General features: G+C 36.5%; 1 protein-coding gene across 2 annotated transcripts in view; it reads right to left on the bottom strand.

Moving 5' to 3' along the window:
* znf385d.L (zinc finger protein 385D L homeolog) overlaps positions 1-23322 on the bottom strand; it is a 191649-nt gene that overhangs the window by 17778 nt on the left and 150549 nt on the right. For both annotated transcript variants that reach the window (XM_018267446.2, XM_041566004.1), the window contains one exon: positions 3932-4153. In XM_018267446.2, the coding sequence (XP_018122935.1) occupies positions 3932-4153 (222 nt within the window). The remainder of the gene's footprint in view (positions 1-3931; positions 4154-23322) is intronic.

Consider the following 23322-nt stretch of genomic DNA (forward strand, 5'->3'; position numbering starts at 1 on the left):
ATTTGAATGAACGAAATATAAATGCAGTGTTAATGGTTTTATAATTTCTTTTCTGGGGTAATGACAACATAGAAAATGAGGATTTGTAGAGAATGGTAATTAAAACATTCATAAGGTGTTGTAAACGTTATGCATTACTTAGGGAATCTGAATACAGATCCAGTACAACCTAGTTCTACAGTTTGGTACAGTAATTGGGTTCTTCTGATGTACTGCAATAGGAGGGTGGCATTATCATTAATTACATGCATTTAGTAAAAAAATCCTTTTCAAGTTTCATTAAGTCATTAGAGACCTAATTTCATTTGTTTCAAATAAAATTCGATTTTGGTTACCCTACACGGTAAAACATAACACAATTTACATAAGAATAAACTGGTTCGTATAATATATCAAAGTTTTCCTCATTCAAAGGAAGATGTGCGGCTTTCTCGCACTTAAAGGAAATCGAAGCTTCCCATTTGAAACATTAAGCTTATATGCTTTCTAAAAGCTTTTTTAGAATTGCCTAGACATGCTCTGAAAGGAACCTTTTTCACTGTCAGATTTGGGGTGACAAGTTAATGATAGCATTGTAAGTAAAAGTATATTACTGGAACACATATTCATGCAAAACGAAATTTAGTGTGACATTTTGATGTGCTTTGTGTATTGTAGGTTTGAGTTGCCTGCTACTTCTGTAATTTTACACGGGTTCCCAGCTGGATCTTTTTGAAGTATAATATACTGAATCTCAAACAATTTAATTCATTACTTGATAACACTGATTAGCAGGCCCGGATTTGTGCAAAGGCCACCTAGGCCCGGGCCTAGGGTGGCAGGATTTTAGGGGGGCGGCATGCTGCCCAAACACACCCACAATGGTTAAAAAACATTGGGGATGCGCTGGAGATACAATCATTTTTTAAATTTGCCATGCGCCAATCGCCATTGATGATGAATATTTGCCCGGATAAAGGGGAGGTGACAGGGACGACGAACGGCAATGGACCTAGGGGTGCCCACTATGTAAATTCGGCCCTGCTGATTAGAATGCATGTAATTTAAATATGTACTACTGTATTAAGAACATATGAACAGTATAATGCCTCCCCTATGATTAATGTGGGTGATCATAACCCCAGCCCTTTCCTCTGGATTTTATGTACTTGAAAGTTGCACACATACAACTGTTTGGGGTGCATGGTTCCCTGTTCTACTGAGTAGGTTGATGATTAGTGATGAGCAAAATTATTCGCCAGCCATGGATTAGTGTTGTAATTCCCCATTTCGGCATGTGCAAATTTATTCTCGAAGCTGCTGCAAAAATTTGCAGCGGAAACATTAGCCGAGAAAAACACCCATAAGAAAAAACGCCCATTGACTGTAATGCATTTGGACAAAAAAATCACCATAAGAAAAAACGCCCATTGACTTTAATGCATTTGGAGCAAGAAAAAATATTGATGATCAATACGTCTGTCCTCAATTACAACTTGCTTGTTTTGACAAAATGGCAGCAATTTTCAAATACAGGACATTGTATAATTTAAAATATGATGACACTCACACAAGGATCCATTCATCATGCTTTATGCTTGAGGCACTCTTTTTGTTATTCAGCCACAAACATAATTAGACATAGGGGCAAATTTACTTACCTCCGAATTTGCGCCAGTGTTGACTTCACAACTTAGTGAATTAGCGTAGTTATGTCCCTTTGCCAGAGTGCAACTTTGCCTGGAGTAAGGGATCGAAGTAGCACTAGAGTAGGTCCACTTCGCTAGCGAATTTACGCCAGCACCCATTATCTGCTTCACACCTTAGGTCTTATTTGTGACTGGTCTGGACTACTTTGCATAACCCACCTCCCTATAAGTCTGTCACTTGCAATACAAATTATGCTTATGTGTTGTTTCTCCTTTTGTCCCTCATGGTTTTTTTGTAAACAAAACGCTGTATATATGTCAGTGCCAACATTGCTTCTTTGTAATCAGCTTTGAAGAAGGAACTGCAATGTTCTGAAAGCTTGCTGTGATTATCATCTTAGTTAGCCAATAATGGTATCATCTTTACACCACTTCTGTTATGCTTCATATCAAAAGTTCTACCCTAAAACTTTGTGTACCAAACATTGTGATGCTTTGAAATCAACCAATTCGCCCAATTACATGGTAGGAAACAAAATGTTCAGTACTATAAATCAACAAAACAAACTCTACTCCAAAAATCTACTTATTAATAACAGGCAACCAGCAAAGAAATGAAAACTGCCATATGGTTTTATCACAAAGGAGTCTAACTCTCTCTTACAACATAATAAGATCATGGACAGAGCAGACAGTTTGAAAGAGAAACATACATACTAAGCTATTTACCCAAGCTGCTCTTATACTCTGTGGACATCACTAAATCAGCTGTTGGAACTCCAGTGAGACTGCAACTCTAGGCCCCTAATACATCAGTTCATGCAAATGGATTAATGGTCTGTATTGCTACAGAGCTTGACAATAATCAGTTCGTACTTTGACAGGAATATAAGTAGGAGGAGTACAATACAAAACGATTCACATATTAAGAAACAAGCAAGAAATACAGGGAAATAAGGGAAAATCTTAAATTCCAAAGTGTATACAAAAGGGCCAAATGAACATCAAACGGCCTATACTGATGGGACATATATTGTTGCATTTGGTACACACAAGGCTAGAACACTAGATCTTATACAAGAAACTTTTACCTCCAGGGTCTGGCTGAAATATGTACATATATGTATTAGATAACAGCGATCTGAAATAAAATCTGTAGCTAGCACCAGACTGGAGGGAGCGAGGCAGCTCTGTCCTTACTGATTGGCAGGACAAGACTAATTGCAACGCTAAGTTGCATCCTGCGCAAACCACTGCTCCATAACTTGTGCACCCCAATGGCAACCAAGTTTGACTCCCACCCTTAACTAATACAGTGTTGCCAAGGTAAGCACAGGCAGGTCATTCTTTGCACTTTGTCCTGCACTATGTAAACAACCCCTATAGTAGCAGTGGCAATAATATGCTTACTTTTTGCAGTCATCCTTTTTGCAACTTTGTAACACGAAATACAAAATAGCCCAGAACTACAGTCCTACTAGGAATAGGCTTCAAAAGTATAACACATACACCTCCAAAGATCAACTCAAAATGGCCACTTCAAAAAACTTCAGACTTGCAGTGGGAAGTCAGGTGTTGTTGGCTGCTGAATAAGTCAATTCAAACAAAGCCCCTTGCAGTGCACCAATGCCCCAATTAACTCATTCTAAACACATTACCAAACTGCAATTGGTGATGTGACCACATTACATGTAGTAAACCAATGCCAGTTGGCCTAGCAAAATGGGCCCCAGCTTTGGATAATTTGTCCATTATATTTATGTATTTTGACAAAAATATTTGTGATCTTTCACAAAGGATTCAAGATTTTGCCGAATCCTAATTCGGTGCATCCCTAGATCTAGATGTACACAGTGTTTTTATTAGATGCGACACTCACCATCTACTTAATAATGCAATTCTACCAATATCATTCCTGTGATATATTAGTAATCTTGATCATGATCATATGCAATTCTAGTTAACTGAAAACACATATTAATCTGCGTATGCGTTTAACTGAGCACTGGTGCTTGAAGTCTAACAAGGCAGAATCCAGCAACATAAAACTGCAACCATGAACACAAATTAAGTTACATATATAACAAAATTATAGCTACATCGGTAGCAGGACTGCTTGTGCGGGTCTGACTTTCATGTAGGTATATTTTTCTATATATAGCTCTACCAATGTATGTATTCTAAGAAACATTTATATATACGTAGATAGAGTTTATCACAAATAGTAAAAATGACTGACATTGTGGTTTTAAAACATAGTGATAACTTATGCATTGCATAGAAAGGGCAAGAGGGCACCATACCACTGTTGTGTGCTTCCAGCTGGGAGGCAGAGTTTACGGCAACCTTGCATAGTGAACAGTAGAGCAGTCTCTTAGCCTTTTCCTCCTCTGTCTCTACTGAAGGGCACATACTGCTGCTTGTAAGAAGGGTTATTTTCTTGTCAACCGTGGAACTGCTATCCATTGTCATAACACTGATTTTTCGGATCTCTAGCGTGGTGCTCGTTGATATTGCCGGTACCCCTGTTGTAAAATCCAAAGATAAAAAAAAAAGTCACATAATTTGCAAAATTGGAAACATGAATCTTTTGACCTTCATTGATCTATTGCTATAGACCATCTGGGAAAATGCAATGTTTTTCTCTTGTTTTATTTTTTCAGGCAACCTTGTTTTGTCATTGGAGAAGGCAGCAGCGTGTATGTAACAGTTAACTTTATAATGAGGATACATTTCTGCCAAGGAATTCCTTGAAATTACTGAACAGTTTGTGTATCTGTACTTAACAGGCAAAAAATAGATGAAAATGCATTAAAAAAAATCCTCTTTCAGGGCAAGTAGAACTCTAAGAGACACCCCACTTATATGTATAAATGTAAGGGCTGGAACTAGGACTCGGTGGAAGAGGTTGTGCCTCAGGCACAATTGGGTGGGTGGGGCAATTGGAAGGGGAGGGATCTACAGGGCATGTGAATTGTGGAGTAATGTGGTGTGCAGACCAAGCAGCCAGAGGTGGTGTGAGCAAGCAGAGGGGTATGTGAAAGAGCAGGGGAAGGCCAGTGTTTGTGCAGCAGTCAGAGAACCAGGTCAAGTAGTAGTGTCTTGGACACCAATACTACGTGCAAATATGTGGACAAGATGGGGGTGCACAATAAGCCATGCAGGAACCTAACTCTTCTTGAAAAATGGCCACCTAATGTGGTCTTTAAAGCAGGCATCCCAGCTAGTGATGTGCAGGTTGACCAGTGAGGAAAGGAGTCCCCCTTTTCTATAGTGGCTGGTGCACAGGTTCTCTGGAAAGCAGAGGGACTTTAAGTCCCAGTATCTATCACTTTACAATGGAAAAAGGTGAGGTAGAGGTTGTGAACCAAATGTCCCAGTGAGAACATAGACTTGTAAGAAAATACATTTATATTTATTTATGAAAATTCAGCCAGTGTGTATTCACCTTTCCTGCATAAACCCAACCCAAATTCTTTGTAATTGCAGCTGCAAAGTGAATAATTTATACTGATGCTATGTCAGCCTTTCTTTTATTACCTAGCAAAATATTGCTTGTCAATATAACTCTGAAATCAGGCTTCAGAAATGTGGATATAGTGCTAGTTAGGTCTTCATGGCTAGCAAAATAATAATCTGATGCCTTTAGTGTCAATCAGAGAAAACCAAGCAGAGAAGTTCATGGAGCAGGCTGGATTTTCATGGAAGACACTCCTGTAAAAACAATGCCGGTGGTCTTGGAAGACACCCAGAGAACAATACATTTCTGATTCACTTATCTTTTCCAGTGTTATTTAGCACAGCAAAAATACGAAAGATATGTAAACTCTTTGCATCAATTAAATGCTTGTTCTTTATCAGCAACTTTCTAGGCAGTCACTCAAGATATTTGCCCATAGGAATCCATGCACTTTGACAGCTTTAACCTGATGAAACATTCCATGTGGGAAAGGGGAAATGCTTTGAGAAATGAGCCAAATGGCTATAGTTTTAACAATTCTGGCAAAAAGTCTGAGGAATTTTCCCAGAATGATAGGAACAGCTTAATAAATGTAATTTATATGCAACTGCGGGGAAAATGGCAGGAAAATGATAGAAATCCCAATCCTCCCACATTTATTATTTAAATATAATATAGAGATAAAAAAGGTTAGTTTTTTTTAGTGTCATGTTTTGAAACAATAATCTATGTGCTGTTTGATTTATATAACTGATGCACTTGCATGCACATCAGACATATAACTGGCAGTTAGGCAGGTTAAAAAAAAAGTCAAAAGGTTGAACTTGATGGACGTGTGTCTTTTTCCAACCTAACTTACTATGTTACTGTGTTACTATGTTACAGCACAAATAAGGCTGCTCATCTGGCTCATGTGCTGCCCTCCACCTGGGAACACCGTGCACCTTCTCAGATAGGGTGCCAACAATTTTCTACGGCCAGGCAGCTAGTAGGGATCACATCGTGGCATGTTCTTTAAACAGTGACATTAAAGGGACTGGACAGAGATTTTGATGGCCACAGTTGGTAATGTTGATTAATGTTGGTAATGTTGGGATTGCGTGGTTTCTTTTTAAAACCCAGACAGATCATATTGTTATGGCAATATACTGCGCCATGACATAAGTTCAGGTAATGAAGGTACTGTACACCCTATCCGTTAAAATTCTAAGGGGCACATTTAATAAAGTGTAAATTTTTTTCTTTGTTTGACTTCACCAAAGTGTAATTTGCCAGGCGTATCTTTACAACACATGTCATATTTACTAAAAAATCACCTTTTTCAAGAGAAATGTGAATTTTCTCCTGACTTAAGTCTCTGTGAAAATATCGTCAGTATATTTCATCCAAACAATTGCAGGGGTGACTGACGTACCTGGCCAGTTAAATATATTGACGAAGTTGGCCATTTGAATATATAGCAATATATGAACTAACAATCCCTGTTTTGTTTAAAGAGGAGGACATTTTTAGTAGCTTAAAGCGATACTGATAGGAACGTTTTAGTATAAAGTAAATGCTGCACCCGTAATGATTCCCCGAAAGGCCCCCCCCAGCTCCGCGAACCTGTGTGCTGCCGACCCGCTGACCCTACTAACGGATCTTCCGGGTTGCTTCAGTGACACTGGGCTGGGGGCGGAGTGATCCTTCCATAGGCCGAATTCCTGTTTCATTCGTAATCAGCCTACGGAAGGATCGCGCACCCCCATCCCAGCGCCACTGAAATGGCCCAGAAGATCATTTAGTGTCGGAGGGTCTGATGAATGCAGGTTTGTGGGGGCTGGGGATGGCTTTGAGGGGAACGATTACAGGTGCAGCATTTACTTGATACTGACACATTCCTATGATTTTTTTATGAATGTGTCAGTATCGTTTTAATGCACAAAATGCAGAGGACATCTTGTCTTTGTCTGTATTATTGCACGCTTTAACACTACAACAGTATATGAAATGTTAGAACTGTGTTGCAAAATCTATGACAAAACAGTCAGGAATTAATTCTTTATATAGACAGTAGAATATATATTATTTATATATATATATATATATATATATATATATATATATATATATATATATATATATATATATATATATATATATATATATATATAGGTTTGGGACCTGTTATCCAGAATGCTCGGGACCTGGGGTTTTCTGGATAACGGATCTTTCCGTAATTTGGGTCGTCTCCCATAGACTCGAATTTATCCAAATAATCCAAATTTTTAAAAATGATTTCCTTTTTCTCTGTAATAATAAAACAGTACCTTGTACTTGATCCCAACAAACATATAATTAATCCTTATTGGAAGCAAACCCAGCCTATTGGGTTAATATGAAGATCCGAATTATGGAAAGATCCATTATTCAGAAAACCCCATGCCCTGAGCAATCAGGTCCCATAACTGTATTAGTATAAATACCTAGAATATAAAAATTTCTAAATACCGACGTATACATTAGTATTAGAATTTGCTATAAAAGCTATTTCCCATCTGAAAGCCATTTATTTGTGTCAGAGCAATACAGAAAGTGCTGAGGTAGAGGAAAAACAGTACATTTTAAAAAATGCCTTTAGGCAAAGGGACAAAAGATTTTAATTAAAAGCAGGCTCATTTTGACCAGCTTTGGGTATTTATTTGTAAGCTTTTTAATTAGTGCCAAAAATCAACTTACTTAATTAGTGGTTAAAATAATTATACATTAGAAGCAGCCCTTGAAATACAAATCCACTTCCAGCACCTTACACAAAATAACATCTTTTCAATAATGAAGCTATTTGTTTGGAAATAATGGCAGCGCTACCGGCATTAACTTTTTTTTTCTAATAGCGATTCTGTGTGTCTAGTTATCTTTTAAAATGTGAATCTCTCTAATCTTAATTTAACTTTAAAGGGAAAATACCACTGGAGAATTATTTTCTCAACACTAAGTACCCATGCAATTCCAGTAGTAAGAAATTTTCCCTCTAAGCAAGTGGTTCCCAAACTGTAGGGTTGACCAACCCCCTTCCCGAGACACTTTGCCTAGTGGCCTGGTTAAGATTGGGGGGGAAAAATCTGTTTGCTCTTTTAGATACACCAGAAAGCTCAGTGTGAAGATGTATGTGAGTGAGATCTAGGTGATTTGGATCTAGATATTCTTGGAACTGAAACAATATAAAACATACACATATCAACATTAAGGCGGTTATTTATTAAAGACCGAATGATTAAAACTCGAAAAATTCATAAGTAAATCTGAAATTTGAAGTGGAAAAAAAAATCTATTTTTTTTTAGATTTATTATACCTCCAAGGCTGCAGAAAGTCCGAATCCACCATCTCAGACCTGGGAGAGATCCCTATCCTATCTGGAAGTTTCTGTGGCCTGCAGTGGAATTAGTCTGAAACCCCTACTATTTCACGCTTTTCAGGCAAAAATCTGGAAATTCAGATTTTTCGGGTAAAATTGTGCAAGTTGGGAAAAAACTTGTCTTTAATCAGTTAAAAAACAAACAAGGTCACTAAAGTTCACAAACATATTTGCGAAGGTTTTTTGCACTAGCGAAAAATGTTTCATTCCCCCAAAAGTGCGCTGCCAGCCTTGCTGGGGTCCTAAGTTTGATTCCAGCCAGAGCACTACTTGCAAGGAGTTTGTATGTTCTCCCCTTGTCTTCGGCCTTCTGACAAAAAATTAGTGATAAGGTTAGGAGAAAAGACTAACCTTCTGTTTGATATGAATCGATAACATTAGCTAAAAAACAGATCTTCCCACCCATATCTAAAAAGGTACCAAAGGCAACTCAAATTTTACAAACCTAGAAAAAGAAACCTTCTGTATGTTACCTCCAGAACACTTTTTAAAGACACTTAATACTTCATATTTTAATACAAAAAAATACAGCTTACAGTTTTAAGATAAAAAAAAAATATAGATCCATTTATTTTGATGATTGCATTAAATAACCTAATAATAATATATTATAGATGCTACGTGAAGCACAAAATACATTTATTTTCCTGTAGGGAACAGTGTTCTAGAGAGCATAAAGTGACTGAGTGGATGAGTAGACCTGGCAGCACAGCTATTTGTTACAGATGTCTCCTCTTCCCTGCCGAGACAGAACATGACCTTCGTTACTGAAGTATATCCTACATGAAAAATAACCTCCATACATTGCTATATGGAACATATCTGAGTGAGTTGCCTGAAACCATTCACTAATAAAGCCAATGCAGAAAGTGACATTAGTATTTTCTCTGCAAAAAGAAAAATAAGTTCACCTTCCATATTACTGAAGTTTGCATGGAGGTTTGTTTGAATTCACATCAAAGTTTTATTAAAAAATCATATTACTCAAAATTCCAAAAATAACTGTTTCCTTTTAGTCATTATATGTCACACACCCCTCCCATATATGGTATGTTTAATTATTAAAAATATATAATGATGTTTATACGTTATTATACGTCATATGGATTAAACACTGAGTTAGCAAGAAAAGTTCCCGCATAACTAGTGATGGGCGAATTTATTCGGCAGGCGCGAATTTGCGGCGAATTTGCGCAATTCGCCGCCAGCGAATAAATTCGCAAAACACCCGCAAAAATTCGGCCGCAAAAAATCACCAAAAAAAAAAGGACGCCGGCGCCATTTCGCCCATCACTACGCATAACCTGTCGCTGTTCCGGACCTCCATAGAGAACCAATTCTCTGAAAATCGCGTGCCTCGAGATTTAAATAGCGTGCACGTTGCTCATTATGTATTCTCAAAGGTGAAGTTTATAGACATACGGAGGAATGTAATAAAAGTCGCAAAGAAAAAAACAATTTGCACCAATAAGAATAAGAATAAAAATCCACATCTCGAAATGTAATATTGTTCCTTAAACTATTACATTGCGAATTTTAATTGTGAATTGCGAATTTTAATTGCGCACTCTTAAGAAGTGCTTGAAGGTGTCGTAATCTTTTGGAGCAAACATAATGACTTTTTCAGTAAGAATTTTTATTAAATTGACTGCGCATTGGACCAGACTTTAAAATTCGCAAACGGTCTTCCACTGTCGGAAGTGGTCACTAAACAGTTTCCAGATTCGCAAAAGCTATATTAAATTCGCACAAAGCAAAATTTGTTCGCATAAAGGCATAACTTTTCGCATTGAGAATAGTTTTTCCATCATCGACTTTTATTACATTCCCCCGATAGGGCTTTAAAACCAAACAAAATTGTGATACATTAAATAATTATATACAAAGTGGAATAAATAAGATTGTATACATTTCTGTATAAGTGTATCTATGATACTTGTGTCAAACAATTAACGTTTTTTTCCCTGACGAAGAAATAAAAAGCTCTGCGGGTTTTAGGTGTTAGCTTTAAAAACCACTCTGGGAAAAAAAAAAGATTAGCAGGAAGCTGATGTACCGAAATAAAGAAACCATGTGAGAATTCAGGAACTCTTGCGGGTTTTTAGTAACCGCATGCTCAAGCTTAAAAGCTCAAGCATTCTTAAATCAGCACTGGATTGTCAACAATTCAAGCATAATTGTAGCTGTGCTCAAGCTGCATCCACCACAATTGGGTTCCGTAACATCAATAGCTGCAGTTGAACACCAGACGATGGATAGAGACATTGCCAACCATGTGGAAATGCAGGAGCGGATGCAATTGGATGAAAGAATTGCATCTATATGGGCTCTCCCATATTCTTATGTGACCCCAAAAGCCTGTAGGTTTTTCCAAGAGTTGGTTAAACTGATGGCAAAGGAGCCTATTGCATTAGCGGTCAGGGACACTGAATATTTAAAGGGATCCATGGGAAAGCTCAGCAATGGTAAAAAACAGATGTCTGCTACCGGTTTTTCAGGCACTGATTACTTTTTTCATGTGTTGGCTCTTTTTGGTTGTATTTTTCATAAGCAACTTTTAAAAAATCTGAAAAAAGTAATTAATACCTTAAAAACAAAGTCAGTTAAAGAACAGACTTCTGGTGTTTCCCCTTGTATCCCCCGAACCAGATGCCTGAATCATATTAAATCTGTCCCTAATTGTGGTCAACTATCTTGACTACAGCACCCATCATCTTACTTTCCTTTACCAGTATCACTTTCATGTGTTTTTGTTTAGCAATCCTGCTTGTCTGCAGTATATTAGAGCCTATTAGAAAATGAACTGAAACACAGGCATTTTTATCTTAGGGAAGCAAACTTAAAAAGGGAAATTCAACAATGATGTAGGGTAAACAAAAAAAATTGAAAGAGGGATCAGTAAAAAAGCAAAATGCGCCCAGGGCAAGCGCCATTTGAAATGAAATAGTGCAGTTCCAATGTCAGTATAAGAAGATAGAAAGGCAAATAACTGAGCTAACTATTCCCTGAACTCCCTATGCAGCCAAATATCAGCACACATCCGTAGGATCCATGATCCCTTTGCTCTATGTATCAGGCAAGGCATTTTCTTAGGAGAAGGGAAATGTTATTAAAATGGGCAAATGTCTAAAAGTTAACTTTTTCTATTCAATTATTCTATGAAACCCTAACAGTTCTCCATAAACATTGAGTTAAAGCTTTGTTTTTTAGCAACAGCCTATGACCAAAACATTGGTTATAATGTTTATAACCGGATGCCAGAAACCTTGAAAAAATATATGATTCAATAACCGAATCCCTGAGTAATTTTTCTAAGCATATTTCATTGGAAAATAGCCGAAAGAAAGCAATGCCATGAATGTAGAAACAGCATGAAATATATCAATATGTAAACAAAACATTCTGCCAACTGGTGTCAGGCTAGATATTTCTCAATCTTGTCTACATCTGTTTTGTACAGAGCATTGGCATTGTGGTTAACATTACTGCCACTGAGGGGCAGTTTTATCAAGTGTTAAATTAGAGCTCACCACAGAAAAACTCACCCACCTTCCATTCATTCCTATGGGATTTTTAAAAACTTATGTATCAAGGGGTGAATGTTAGAGTTCACAATTTTTTTTTCTGTGGTGAGCTCTAATCTCAAGCACTCAGTATTCTCCTCTGCCTGTCTGTGTCTGGTCAAAGAGAATTTACGACTACAACCGTCAGTCATCAAGGGGCTCTCTCTTCTTGCAAAACTGCTGTCCTGACTCAAAAAGTAATTGAGCACATCTTTGCCAACCTAACACTTCTTATTAATTCAACAGTTGCTCCACGACTGTAAGGCTGAACTCCTTGAAGGCAGTGGATGGAAGCCCAGCCTAATGACCAATTAGGGTCATCTTTGTGTTAGTTGTGGGGAAATAACCCAATAACTCTACTATTCTCTCGTAGATCTTGAAGGTCATTTAGGGTCAGATTTGGGGTGAACTCCTATTTGCTGTCGTAGATATTCTTAGAACTCTGGCTAAATAGTTGAAGTAATGTTTTCATTAGTGATGAGCAAATCTATCCTGTTTCTTAATGAATGGGAGGCATTGGTAAATGTACAGCCTTTTAAATTTTTTTTTTTTTCTCAAGTCTCTACCCTTGCCAAATGCTTCGATGTCAATGGAAGGTTTTTTTTGTTACTCCAAATGCACTGAAGTCAATGGGATGGCTGAATTTTTTCCCCCACCCTGTTTTATTGTCAGTGAAAATGTTTGTGGTGGTTTTGAGCAAAAATTTATTGATAGCGAAGCATGGAATGCTGCAATTTGAAAAAATTCACTCATTACTGGTTTTCATATATAGTTGGGGGGGGGTTGATACATTTTTAGTCCTTGAATAAAAGCCACATCCTAGACCACTACAGAGAATTTTACATCCATCTTAATATTCTACCGATCATATTCGTTTGTAAAATTTAACCCATCGCTACATAAGGTATGTGCTTCTTTCTTTGATTTGAAAAATTCTACTTGGTTAAGAGCAAGTCGTCATTAGGCCGCTGTCCACGGACATTTTGTACAGATACAGGGTTTAGTGCGGCAATTTATCCTTGGGCTTCACTGAAGAGATATCAGAAATCTCTGGGAACATCCACACTACACACAGTTTCACATTGTCTTGCCCTGTGATAAACTACCAGCAAAGGAAGCCATCTCGGAAGCCAAGTGGGATGCTAAATCCCTCAAAATCACACCACCTTTCTGTTCTCATCATTATGACTTTTTTTCAGTGGCAGGTGCAGCAAGATGATAAACTCCTTGTGTTCTTTTCATCTATATAAGTGCCAAGGGTAAAAACACATGGGGACACCAAAAGCACTGTGTTCTTGTCTACATAGTGATACACTGCCATTGCTCAGGCTACTGCAATCATCCACAAATGCAAAATATTAAAAATCCAGCAGACAGCATCCTCTTCAACTAATATTGGAACCTTATATTTGCATTTACTCTTTTAACTCATATTTACAACAAATATACATATACAAAGTATTAAAAAAGACAGATCTTGCAAAGTGTTCTTGCAAAACTAATAAGGAGTTTCTCATCGTACTTGGCACCAGCCCCAGATACATACAGGGCTTCTGTAGATGCCATTATTCAGGATTTGAAAGCCTGTACCCCAAATTGAATCCTGAATTTATGACAATATTTTACACTTTAATAGACAGAGATAGACATTAAAAAGTAGGCTAACAAAGTCACGCAAGTTTAGCAAACCTGCACAGAAACTAGCATGTTCTATGCGGTACTTCTACACACGTTTCATTAGCTTAAGAAATAGGCACATGGGTTGTTATGTAAAATCAGAATGCTGAGAATCTTCATCGACTATGTTCCACAGATACTGTACCTGCCCATAATTATCATTTGAAAGGGTTTGATGTTTTTGAGAGATTGGCTACTCTGACTACTGCACTTCTCCTTGTAGTCAATAAGAAGGGAACAAAACGTTTTACGGAACTTTGACTACAAAGTAATAGAGATCATAAGACTTTCGGGATACAAAGGCAAACAATGGAAATGAGTTCTGTATCTTAATTTGTTTAGGCAGTGATATTTTTTGTACTTTTCTGCCACAATCCTGGTTTTTAGTCTTTTATGTCTTAAACCTGATTCCAGAATAATAATCCATCACCCCCTAATGCACAATGACCCTAACATATCAGAAATAAAACAGGAAAATAGGCAGCACTATGGTGCTAATACAATGTGGTTCTAAGCTACTTTAAATTTACATTAATTACAATTTTCCATAATTATTTAAATATTTTGTAAATATATTTGCAAATCAAAACAGTTACTTGTCAGCCCCTTCCTGCACTGCTGGCTGTGACACTTGTAACAATTGCTGTAATATTTAGAACTAGCAGTACAGAGAACATAGCAGACAGACAGTAATTTTGATAGCACTTAAAAAACATACATTTAAAACCATTGAAAATGTTTAAACAATGAATGAATTTTTCTTTTAAATTTTATTTGTGGCCTTCCCAACACCTATAAAGAGACAAAGCTCTTCTTTTCTATTAGTGGGGGACACCATAACCTTCTGAGCTCCAATCCCAATATACTGGCTTGACGTTTACTGGCCTCACTCTATACATATAAACATATATATATATAGAACACCTGGATCTTACATTTTAACTTGTTTGTGATGCCTACTTTTGTAAAAATGGTAAATATTCCATTATTAGAGATACAGTTAATTCTGCCATTTTTATTATAAGTGCAAATATTTTTTGTAGGGTGTTTTTTAATCTATTTGAAACAGAATTCCATCACATGTTAAGAGATTTGTATTGCGATGCAAAACATTACAAAATATTTATCCCTTATATCCCTCCAAAAGCAAAACTGACACCTTTTTAGGATTCCTAAATGATTATAGACTTCCGCCAGCTATTAGGTATTTCAAGCACAATAAAAATGAGTTGCACCAAGACAAGAAGAGTCAAACAGTGCATAGAGTCTATATAAATGATTTCATTCATGGTGAGTTTTCTCATTACAGGAACATCACTTCTGCGTTCTTGTAAGTGTTAAAACAAAGTGACTGGCTTGTAGAGAGGCGCTGAATGATTTGTTTTTATTAAGACCATACTGTGAAATAAAGATATCTTTAGCCATATGTTGAGTCTGAGCAAATATCCTGTGTTTATACTGAAGATAAATTGCTCTTATGTAAGGATGTTACATGTGTAAATGTTAATCCAAAAGTTGCCATGGATAACTTGTTATATTAATCCCTGTCAATGGAAGCTTTAGTTAAGCAGTTACATAAATACGATGATTTTATTAACGTATCCCTTACATAGGAATGTAACATGGATGTACATGTGTGAGAATGTGCCATCAAATAAATCTATAAACATGGTTAAAAGACCAAAAATAACAAATAGTGGGAAAAAGGGAAATTTTGGGGATAATAATATTTTTATTATATATGTATTCAAACCTTAATAATCTGTTTTTAAGTACAAAATTAACTGAAGCTCTGATAAATTGCCCCCACTGTAATATTAACAGAAGGGACGATTTTTCAGGTATAGCAGAATAGTCGTGTAATTTCCTGAAGTCACTCTGAGTTTTTTAAAATACATAAAAAGCTTGTGACCTGAAACCTGGAGAAAATAATGTAATATATATATATATATATATATATATATATATATATATATATATATATATATATATATATATATATATATATATATATATATATATATATAAATTTTCTTTTATTTCTGTTGCATCAATGTCCAAATTTTTGGTCCCTGTTAGGACCTTATATATATATAATCCATCCAAAAGTCGTCACTCTTGAAAAATAGAAATAACTGCACTCACAGGTCTTAAGTATATTTAAAAAATTAAGTTATTCTCACATTGGCGGCTGACGTTTCGGCCTAGGACGTCAGCCGCTAATGTGATAATAAATTCATTTTTATCATGCACTCACAGGGTTTGTTAGGTGCAAAACAAAAAATAATAATTTATTGCAACGATTCGGCTCCTATACTTCACCACCTGAAGAAGGCTCAAGTATAGGAGCCGAAACGTTGCAATAAATTATTATTTTTTGTTTTGCACCTAACAAGCCCTGTTTGCAATGCAAATCAATGTTTGTGTAAAATAAATTGCAATAAATAAATTGCAGTTTTATCAAGGTGCGTGTTTTACTTTACGCAGCCGAAAACAGGGCTTTTTGCATCAAGGGCCCTTAAGTCATTGCACAATATTTACTGCAATGAGATCTAGCGCTCTTATTCTGCTCCATTTCTTTATTTCATTTGCAACTGTATGTTATAAAAGAATGTACACTATAATCTGAGTATAAGGCATTTGCCTTGTACAAAAAGGATATCTACCTGTCACAGCAGTGGAAGGCTCTGGTGGAAAATATATCCCAAGTGCCATGAGACTAAAACCTGTCATATCTTTTTCATGCCAGAGATCCTGTAACTGTAATTACTATTCTCTATGTTTCAACATCACTGTCTATAAAATAATTATATGAAATTTTGAATGTGCATTATGTTTGTCTCGGGTTGTTTATCAGTAGATTAAGGCTTACAAAATGTTATATATCCCTATATGATTAACTGAGAGAATGTCAGAGAAAAATGAGACAAAGCAGGAAAAGATTACGAGAAAGCATTGATAAAATAGCAATCATCATTCATAGGATTTGCGTAAATAGAAAACAAAAACATTTTATTTAGATAAAATGCAGAATTTCAGCCTTATTTCAAAACTTTGATTTGTTTCTAAATATAAGTGCATAGCAAAATATTTTATATATATATATATATATATATATATATATATATATATATATATATATATATATATATCTGCTTGAAGAAGCCACACTCACAGGACTTACTAACGTTTCAGCTGTCGCACCAGCCTTTCTCACTTTAGAGAAGGGCTGGTGTGACAGCTGAAACGTTAGCAATGGATTCTTAATAAATTATTTGTTGTCCTATAAGTCCTGTAATTGAGGCTTCTTCAAGTAGGTGTATTGATTTCGGATGGTGGCGTGCACCCAGGCATGAAACAAGACTCTAATTGTGAGTGCTCATTATTGGAGAGTATATACAGTATATATATGTTAAATGTCTCTAGTGAATAGAGCTATAGAAATACCTCCTACATGGGTTATTTTTCCTAAGTAAGGTTTTATGATAGACTAGCTCATGATAGCTCCACTAGGTCTGATCTTATGCCTTGTAAATATGCACAAGCAGTGTCGAGTGATTGGGGTAGATGTGGAATTCCAATCAGTATGCAGGGTGCATGTTTATCCAGAGCCTGGACTAGTCAAGTTCTTTTTTTAAAAAATGTTGGGGGAACTGCTCATGAGGGTGCTACTAATATGAAGGCTAGATTTTATAATATGTGCTTTTGATAGCAAAATCTAGTGTCCTGAGTGACAGGTGTAGGGGTATACACCTTGATTGACAACAAATCCACTATAAAATTGTGACTACTTCTCATGCTGACTTTGTTCTAGAAGTGCTTATTGTTAATATACAAGTTGTTCATATACCACTGGTGCCCTACATATTTGTGTTTTTATAAGAAAGGTATACACCTTTTGCAAATGCCCTGGTTTGAGGGTAATTTGGTGTATCTCATTTTCTAGCTGATATCTTACAGGGACAGTTGGGGCACTTTGGCTATTGCCAGATGGGGCTGGTTTATATGTAGGCCAAGAATCAGCCGATCCTCTGGTCTCTGATCCCTCCTGTCTGTACTGAAAGGCGTTGTGTCAGCCTGGGTGCAGTCACACAGTGGGTTTTGGAGCTGAAACACATTAGTATGCATTTTCACTACGATATCCACTTCATGTGTCTGCAACAGTATTTAAAATAAAGAACTTAACACCAAGAGGCATATAAAAATGAATGAGGGAATACCCAAACAGAAATAATCATACTCTGACAATATGCCAGAAAATTCACCATATTACAAATTCATGCAAATATTTTGGGTTAAGTATACAATGTGGTTATACAGATATCAAGAAACCTTGTTAAAAGTGATTGATGTTGATTAACAAACTCATGGAATAATGATATTTGTATACCCATTTTGTCATAACGAGCATACAATACAATGTGCAGTTTCTCTGCTTTAAATTATGCTATTTACCTTTGAAAATACAATAAAAAAGTTTAAACAAAAAAAAAAGTATACAATGTGGTTTGTCAATTAATAAAAATGAGGAATTTATTTTAGGACAGAAAACAAAAATTTACACCAGATTAGGAACGGATGAGTAAGTTCAATAGGAAACATATGTATTTCAGTGATCCCTGTCTTTCATATGTACCTTACTAGGATAAAATCTAGGAAATGTATCTGAGAAAACAATAAGGCAAGCTCTATGCCTATGTCATACACAAGAAATTCAAGTGAAAGCACAGATGTGTGCATTGGAGGTATAGAGCTCCTCAGTGCATATACTATATAGAAAATAAATGCTCACCTTGCCTACAGAGTTTGCCTCTGCCATCATGACCTCCAAAAGGCTCATTTTCAAATGGTACAGGCACAACAGCTCTAGGACTAAAAGCTATCACAATATACTACTACATAACAAGAAGATGTCAGTGTACATTATGGTTGTCCTCACCTCAACTAAGACAGATTGAAACAGACTAAAACAAATCAAGGGGGGCATTGCAATTTGGCGTATGTTATTAAAATAAGTATTAATTAAAATAAGGTTAAATCCAGGCAAATTAGGACACATTATATTACAGCTTGCTGTTTGTGAATTATTCCTGAATTCACGATTCAAACTATTTAGCGCTAAAAATCTTGCATGTGAAGAATTCTTTTAAAACACAAAATTTTCACTATTAATTAAGCATCATGTTTTAATAATTAAAGTAGAAGAAAGTTTGTAATTACTTGGGGGTGCCAAACGTTAGGCACCCCCAAGTGATTGTATATATTTACCTCCTATCAGCAGAAAACTGCACCGGCCCTGGGTTCTAAAGATGATTCCGGTTTCTTCTTTCTTCTTGCGGGTGTCAAACTTTCAGCACAGAAGTCGGCTATTTCGTCTGCCCCAGGAAATTTGAAGAAAGAAGAAGAAGGAAGCTGATCGCTCCATGGTGCTCGCTGAAATAACCCCCGCACGTGTGCAGTTTTGTGCTGATAGGAGCACTGGCCCTGGGTGTAGGGTAAGTATATATTATCACTTGGGCATGCCTAACTTTTGGCACCCCCCAAGTAAATAGGCCTTTCTTTCTCCTTTAAGTAGACATTCCTGCATTTTTAAAATATAGTTGTGGTTGAAAAATCCTATTAAACTAATTTTGCTGAATAGGCCTCAGGGGCTGATATAAGAATGCTCGAGCCTTTGGATACTAAAACCGTGCAAGAGTTCCTCAGCTCTTGCATGGTTCCTGATTTGAATACGGTGGCTTCCTGTAGATATATTTTTTTCTCTTGACAAAGAAATAAAAAGCTTGGTGCGTACAGGCCCAAAGGCATTGTTGAAGTAATATATTTTGTTATCTTTTTGACTACAAGATCAATATTTTATGTTGTTTAAAAGGAGTTATTACTTGGTAAATGCAACAAAGCATTTTATCAATTAAAGCATAGTATGCTCATAGCAAAAAGGAAAACTGTGCTCACCTCTACAAACGTTTTTAAATTAAAAAATTGAGCGGGGGTGCAATGTGAGTGTGACCAATAAATCATACAAATAAAGAAATTTCCTATAAGTTCTATTTACAATAGCAAATATTTCTAATATTTGTCTTTACTTCCTAGGTGAATGATACATACAGAATGTTTTTAAAGACTTGAAGTTGACTGTAGAGAATATCCTACTATAAATATAGAAATATATGCACAGTACCAGTATGGAGGTTTCCTTTGCCCTTCACATTAATAACTATGGGCAACAGAACAATATAAATTAATTATTATTATTATTATTATTAACATGTATTTATATAGCGCCAACATATTGTGAATGTAACCGCTCCGACTCACCACAAGGCCTGGCAGCTTGTAGGTATAGGATTGGGTGCTGGATTTTTTAGGCATCCCACACCGCACATTATAGACAGAAGTAGAAAATGGCTCTGCACTCCAAAGTGATTAAAAGGTCAAAAACTTTGCCCAAAATGCATCAAGCAATGTTGTATGCCGTGACTTTTTTAACTATGAATGAATAAAGTTTTTGACCTTTTAATCACTTCGGAGTGCTGAGCCATTTTCTTCTTCCCGTCTCTATGGGTACAGAGTGGCTGTCACACATAGATCACCAAATAGTAAATGTGTGTAACAAGTAGACAGACAAAGAGGTCATTTGCATGTTAAAGAAGTATTAATTAATTGTAGGCGTATGCTATAGACCCCCTAATGTAAGTGAGGAGGAGGGGCGAAGCTCCTCATGCAAATAGAAAAGGCTGCTAGTTTGGGTAAAGTAATGACAATGGGTGATTTTAATTACCCAGATATTGACTGGAGCAACAGTACTGCCAGATCAGTTAATGGGATCAAATTTATAAACTTGTTGAATGACAATTTTATGGCACAGGTTGTTGAGGAGCCTACCAGAAAAAATGCTATTCTGGATTTAGTGATCTCAAATGACCCAGAACTTATAGCAAATGTGCAAGTCATTGAGCCCCTCGGTAATAGTGACCATAATGTTATATCATTTAATGTCTGGTGCAAAAAACAAAAATATACTGGGGCAACAAAAACCATGAATTTGGCAAAAGCTAATTTTAGTGCCTTGATGGCTGCCCTACAGAGTATTGATTGGGGCATGAAGTTTTCAGCTAAAAACACAGAACAGAAATGGTTGTCATTTAAAATGATATTAAATCATTACTGTTCTCAATTTATTCCCTTAAGAAGTAAATGTAGAAGCTCTAAGAACCATCCTATGTGGCTTAATTCAGAAGTAAAGACGTTAATAGGAAAGAAGAGAAAGGCATTTAAAAACTACTAATTTGTTGGGACAGAAGCTGCATTTAATGAATATAAACACTGTAATAAATGTTGTAAATCAGCTATTCGGAAGGCAAAGAAAGGAAATGAAGAGTTTATTGCGATGGAGGTGAAAACTAACCATAAAAAGTTTTTTAAATATATTAATAGTAAAAAGATGCAGGTTGAGAGTGTTGCTCCATTAAATAATGGTACCAGTATGGTTGTAACATATACAGAAAAGGCAAATGTGTGAAATCAGTTCTTTTCTTCAGTGTATACAATAGAGGAGTCTGGGTTCACAGGCTCACTTTATAGCTGCACTAATGGCTCAGCTCAATCTAGTCAGTGGCTGATTTAGGATATGATTCATAAAGCTTTAATAAAAATTTATGTAAACAAGGCTCCAGGGCCTGATGGCATACACCCCTGGGTTCTAAGAGAGCTTAGTTCAGTTTTAGACCAGCCCCTATTTCTGATTTTCTCAGATTCACTTTCATCTGGTATGGTGCCTATGGATTGGAGAAAAGTTAATGTTATTCCAATATTTAAAAAGGGATTATGATCTCAGCCTGGCAATTATAGGCCAGTAAGCTTGACATCTGTGGTGGGCAAATTGTTTGAAGGCTTGTTAAGGGATCACATTCATAATTTTGTCCTAGTCAATGGCATTATGAGCAGCAATCAGCACGGCTTTATGAAGGATAGGTCATATTTCATTGCTTTTTATGATGAGGTAAGTAAGATGCTGGACAATGGGGGGGCAGTAGATGTGATCTATTTGGATTTTGCCAAAGCGTTTGATACTGTGCCCCACAAATGACTGCTTTCTAAACTAAGTTCTGTTGGGCTTAATGAAGTCATTTGAACATGGATAGGAAACTGGCTACAGGATCGGGTACAGAGGATGGTTGTTAATGGTTGTTAATTCTCTACTTGGAGTAAGGTTCTTAGTGGGTTCCTCCAGGGCTCGGTATTAGGTCCACTTTTATTTAACTTGTTCATTAATGACTTAGGGGAGGGTGTTGTAAGTAATGTATCACTTTTTGCAGATGACACAAAACTATCCAACCCAATTAATTCCATCCAGGATGTGGCATCCTTGCAACTGGGCAGCTAAGTGGAAAATGAGATTCAATGTTGATAAATGTAAAGTCATGCACCTGGGATGTAAAAATATCCAAGCCACTTATACCCTTAATGGGACTGCACTAGGCAAATCCATTATGGAAAAGGACCTTGGAGTCCTTGTAGATGATAAACTTGGCTGTAGCAAGCAATGCCAGTCGGCAGCATCAAGGGCAATTAAGGTCTTGAGCTGTATTAAAAGGGGCCCCATCTAGAATATGCCGTACAGTTTTGGTCTCTATCACTCAAACAGGACATTATTGTATTAGAGAGGGTACAGAGAAGGGCAACTAAGCTGGTGAAAGTTATGGAAAATCTTAGCTATGAGGAAAGACTGGCCAAATTGGGAATGTTCACGCTGGAGAAGAGGCGTTTAAGGGGAGATATGATAACTATGTATAAATATATAAGGGGGTCATATAATAATCTCTATAATGCTTTATTTACCAGTAGGTCTTTCCAGCTAACAAGGTCACCCATTCCGACTAGAAGAAAAGAGGTTCCGCCTAAATATTCGAAAGGGGGTTTTTACAGTAAGAGCTGTGAAGATGTGGAATGCTCTCCCTGAATCAGTTGTACAGGCTGATACATTAGATAGCTTTAAGAAGGGCTTGGATGGCTTTTTAGCAAGTAAGGGAATACAGGGTTATGGAAGATAGCTCATAGTACAAGTTGATCCAGGGACTAGTCTGATTGCCATTTTGGAGTCAGGAAGGAATTTTTTCCCCCTCTGAGGCAAATTGGAGAGGCTTCAGATGGGTTTTTTGCCTTCCTCTGGATCAACTAGCAGTTAGGCAAATAAAAAAAAAGGTTGAACTTGATGGTCGTGTGTCTTTTTTCAACCTTATTTACTATGTTACTATGTATCCCTACAACAAAGTTTTCCACATAGATTTTAATGAGCCAATTAGGTTGGATTTGCATAGTATATTTCAAGCTTGCTAAAAACAGCCTTGTATAAACGATAAGTAGGCAATTAGGGTGCTATTACCCTATTAACTGTCACACATCACATCTCCTTACCTGTATGTTATCAGCCAAGAATATATCCTGAGATGCCATTTTAATGTGCATTACACAAGCCATAATTTTATACGAATGTACATTAATAAATACCATTCATTTCTATGAATAAGCTGATTTACAAAGCAACTACAATCTACTGCAATATCTCATTATTATTGTCTTATTTGATGGTAAAATTG

The sequence above is a fragment of the Xenopus laevis genome, chromosome 6L (genome assembly GCF_017654675.1).
Source record: "Xenopus laevis strain J_2021 chromosome 6L, Xenopus_laevis_v10.1, whole genome shotgun sequence".
In the NCBI taxonomy this organism is placed as follows: Eukaryota; Metazoa; Chordata; class Amphibia; order Anura; family Pipidae; genus Xenopus; species Xenopus laevis.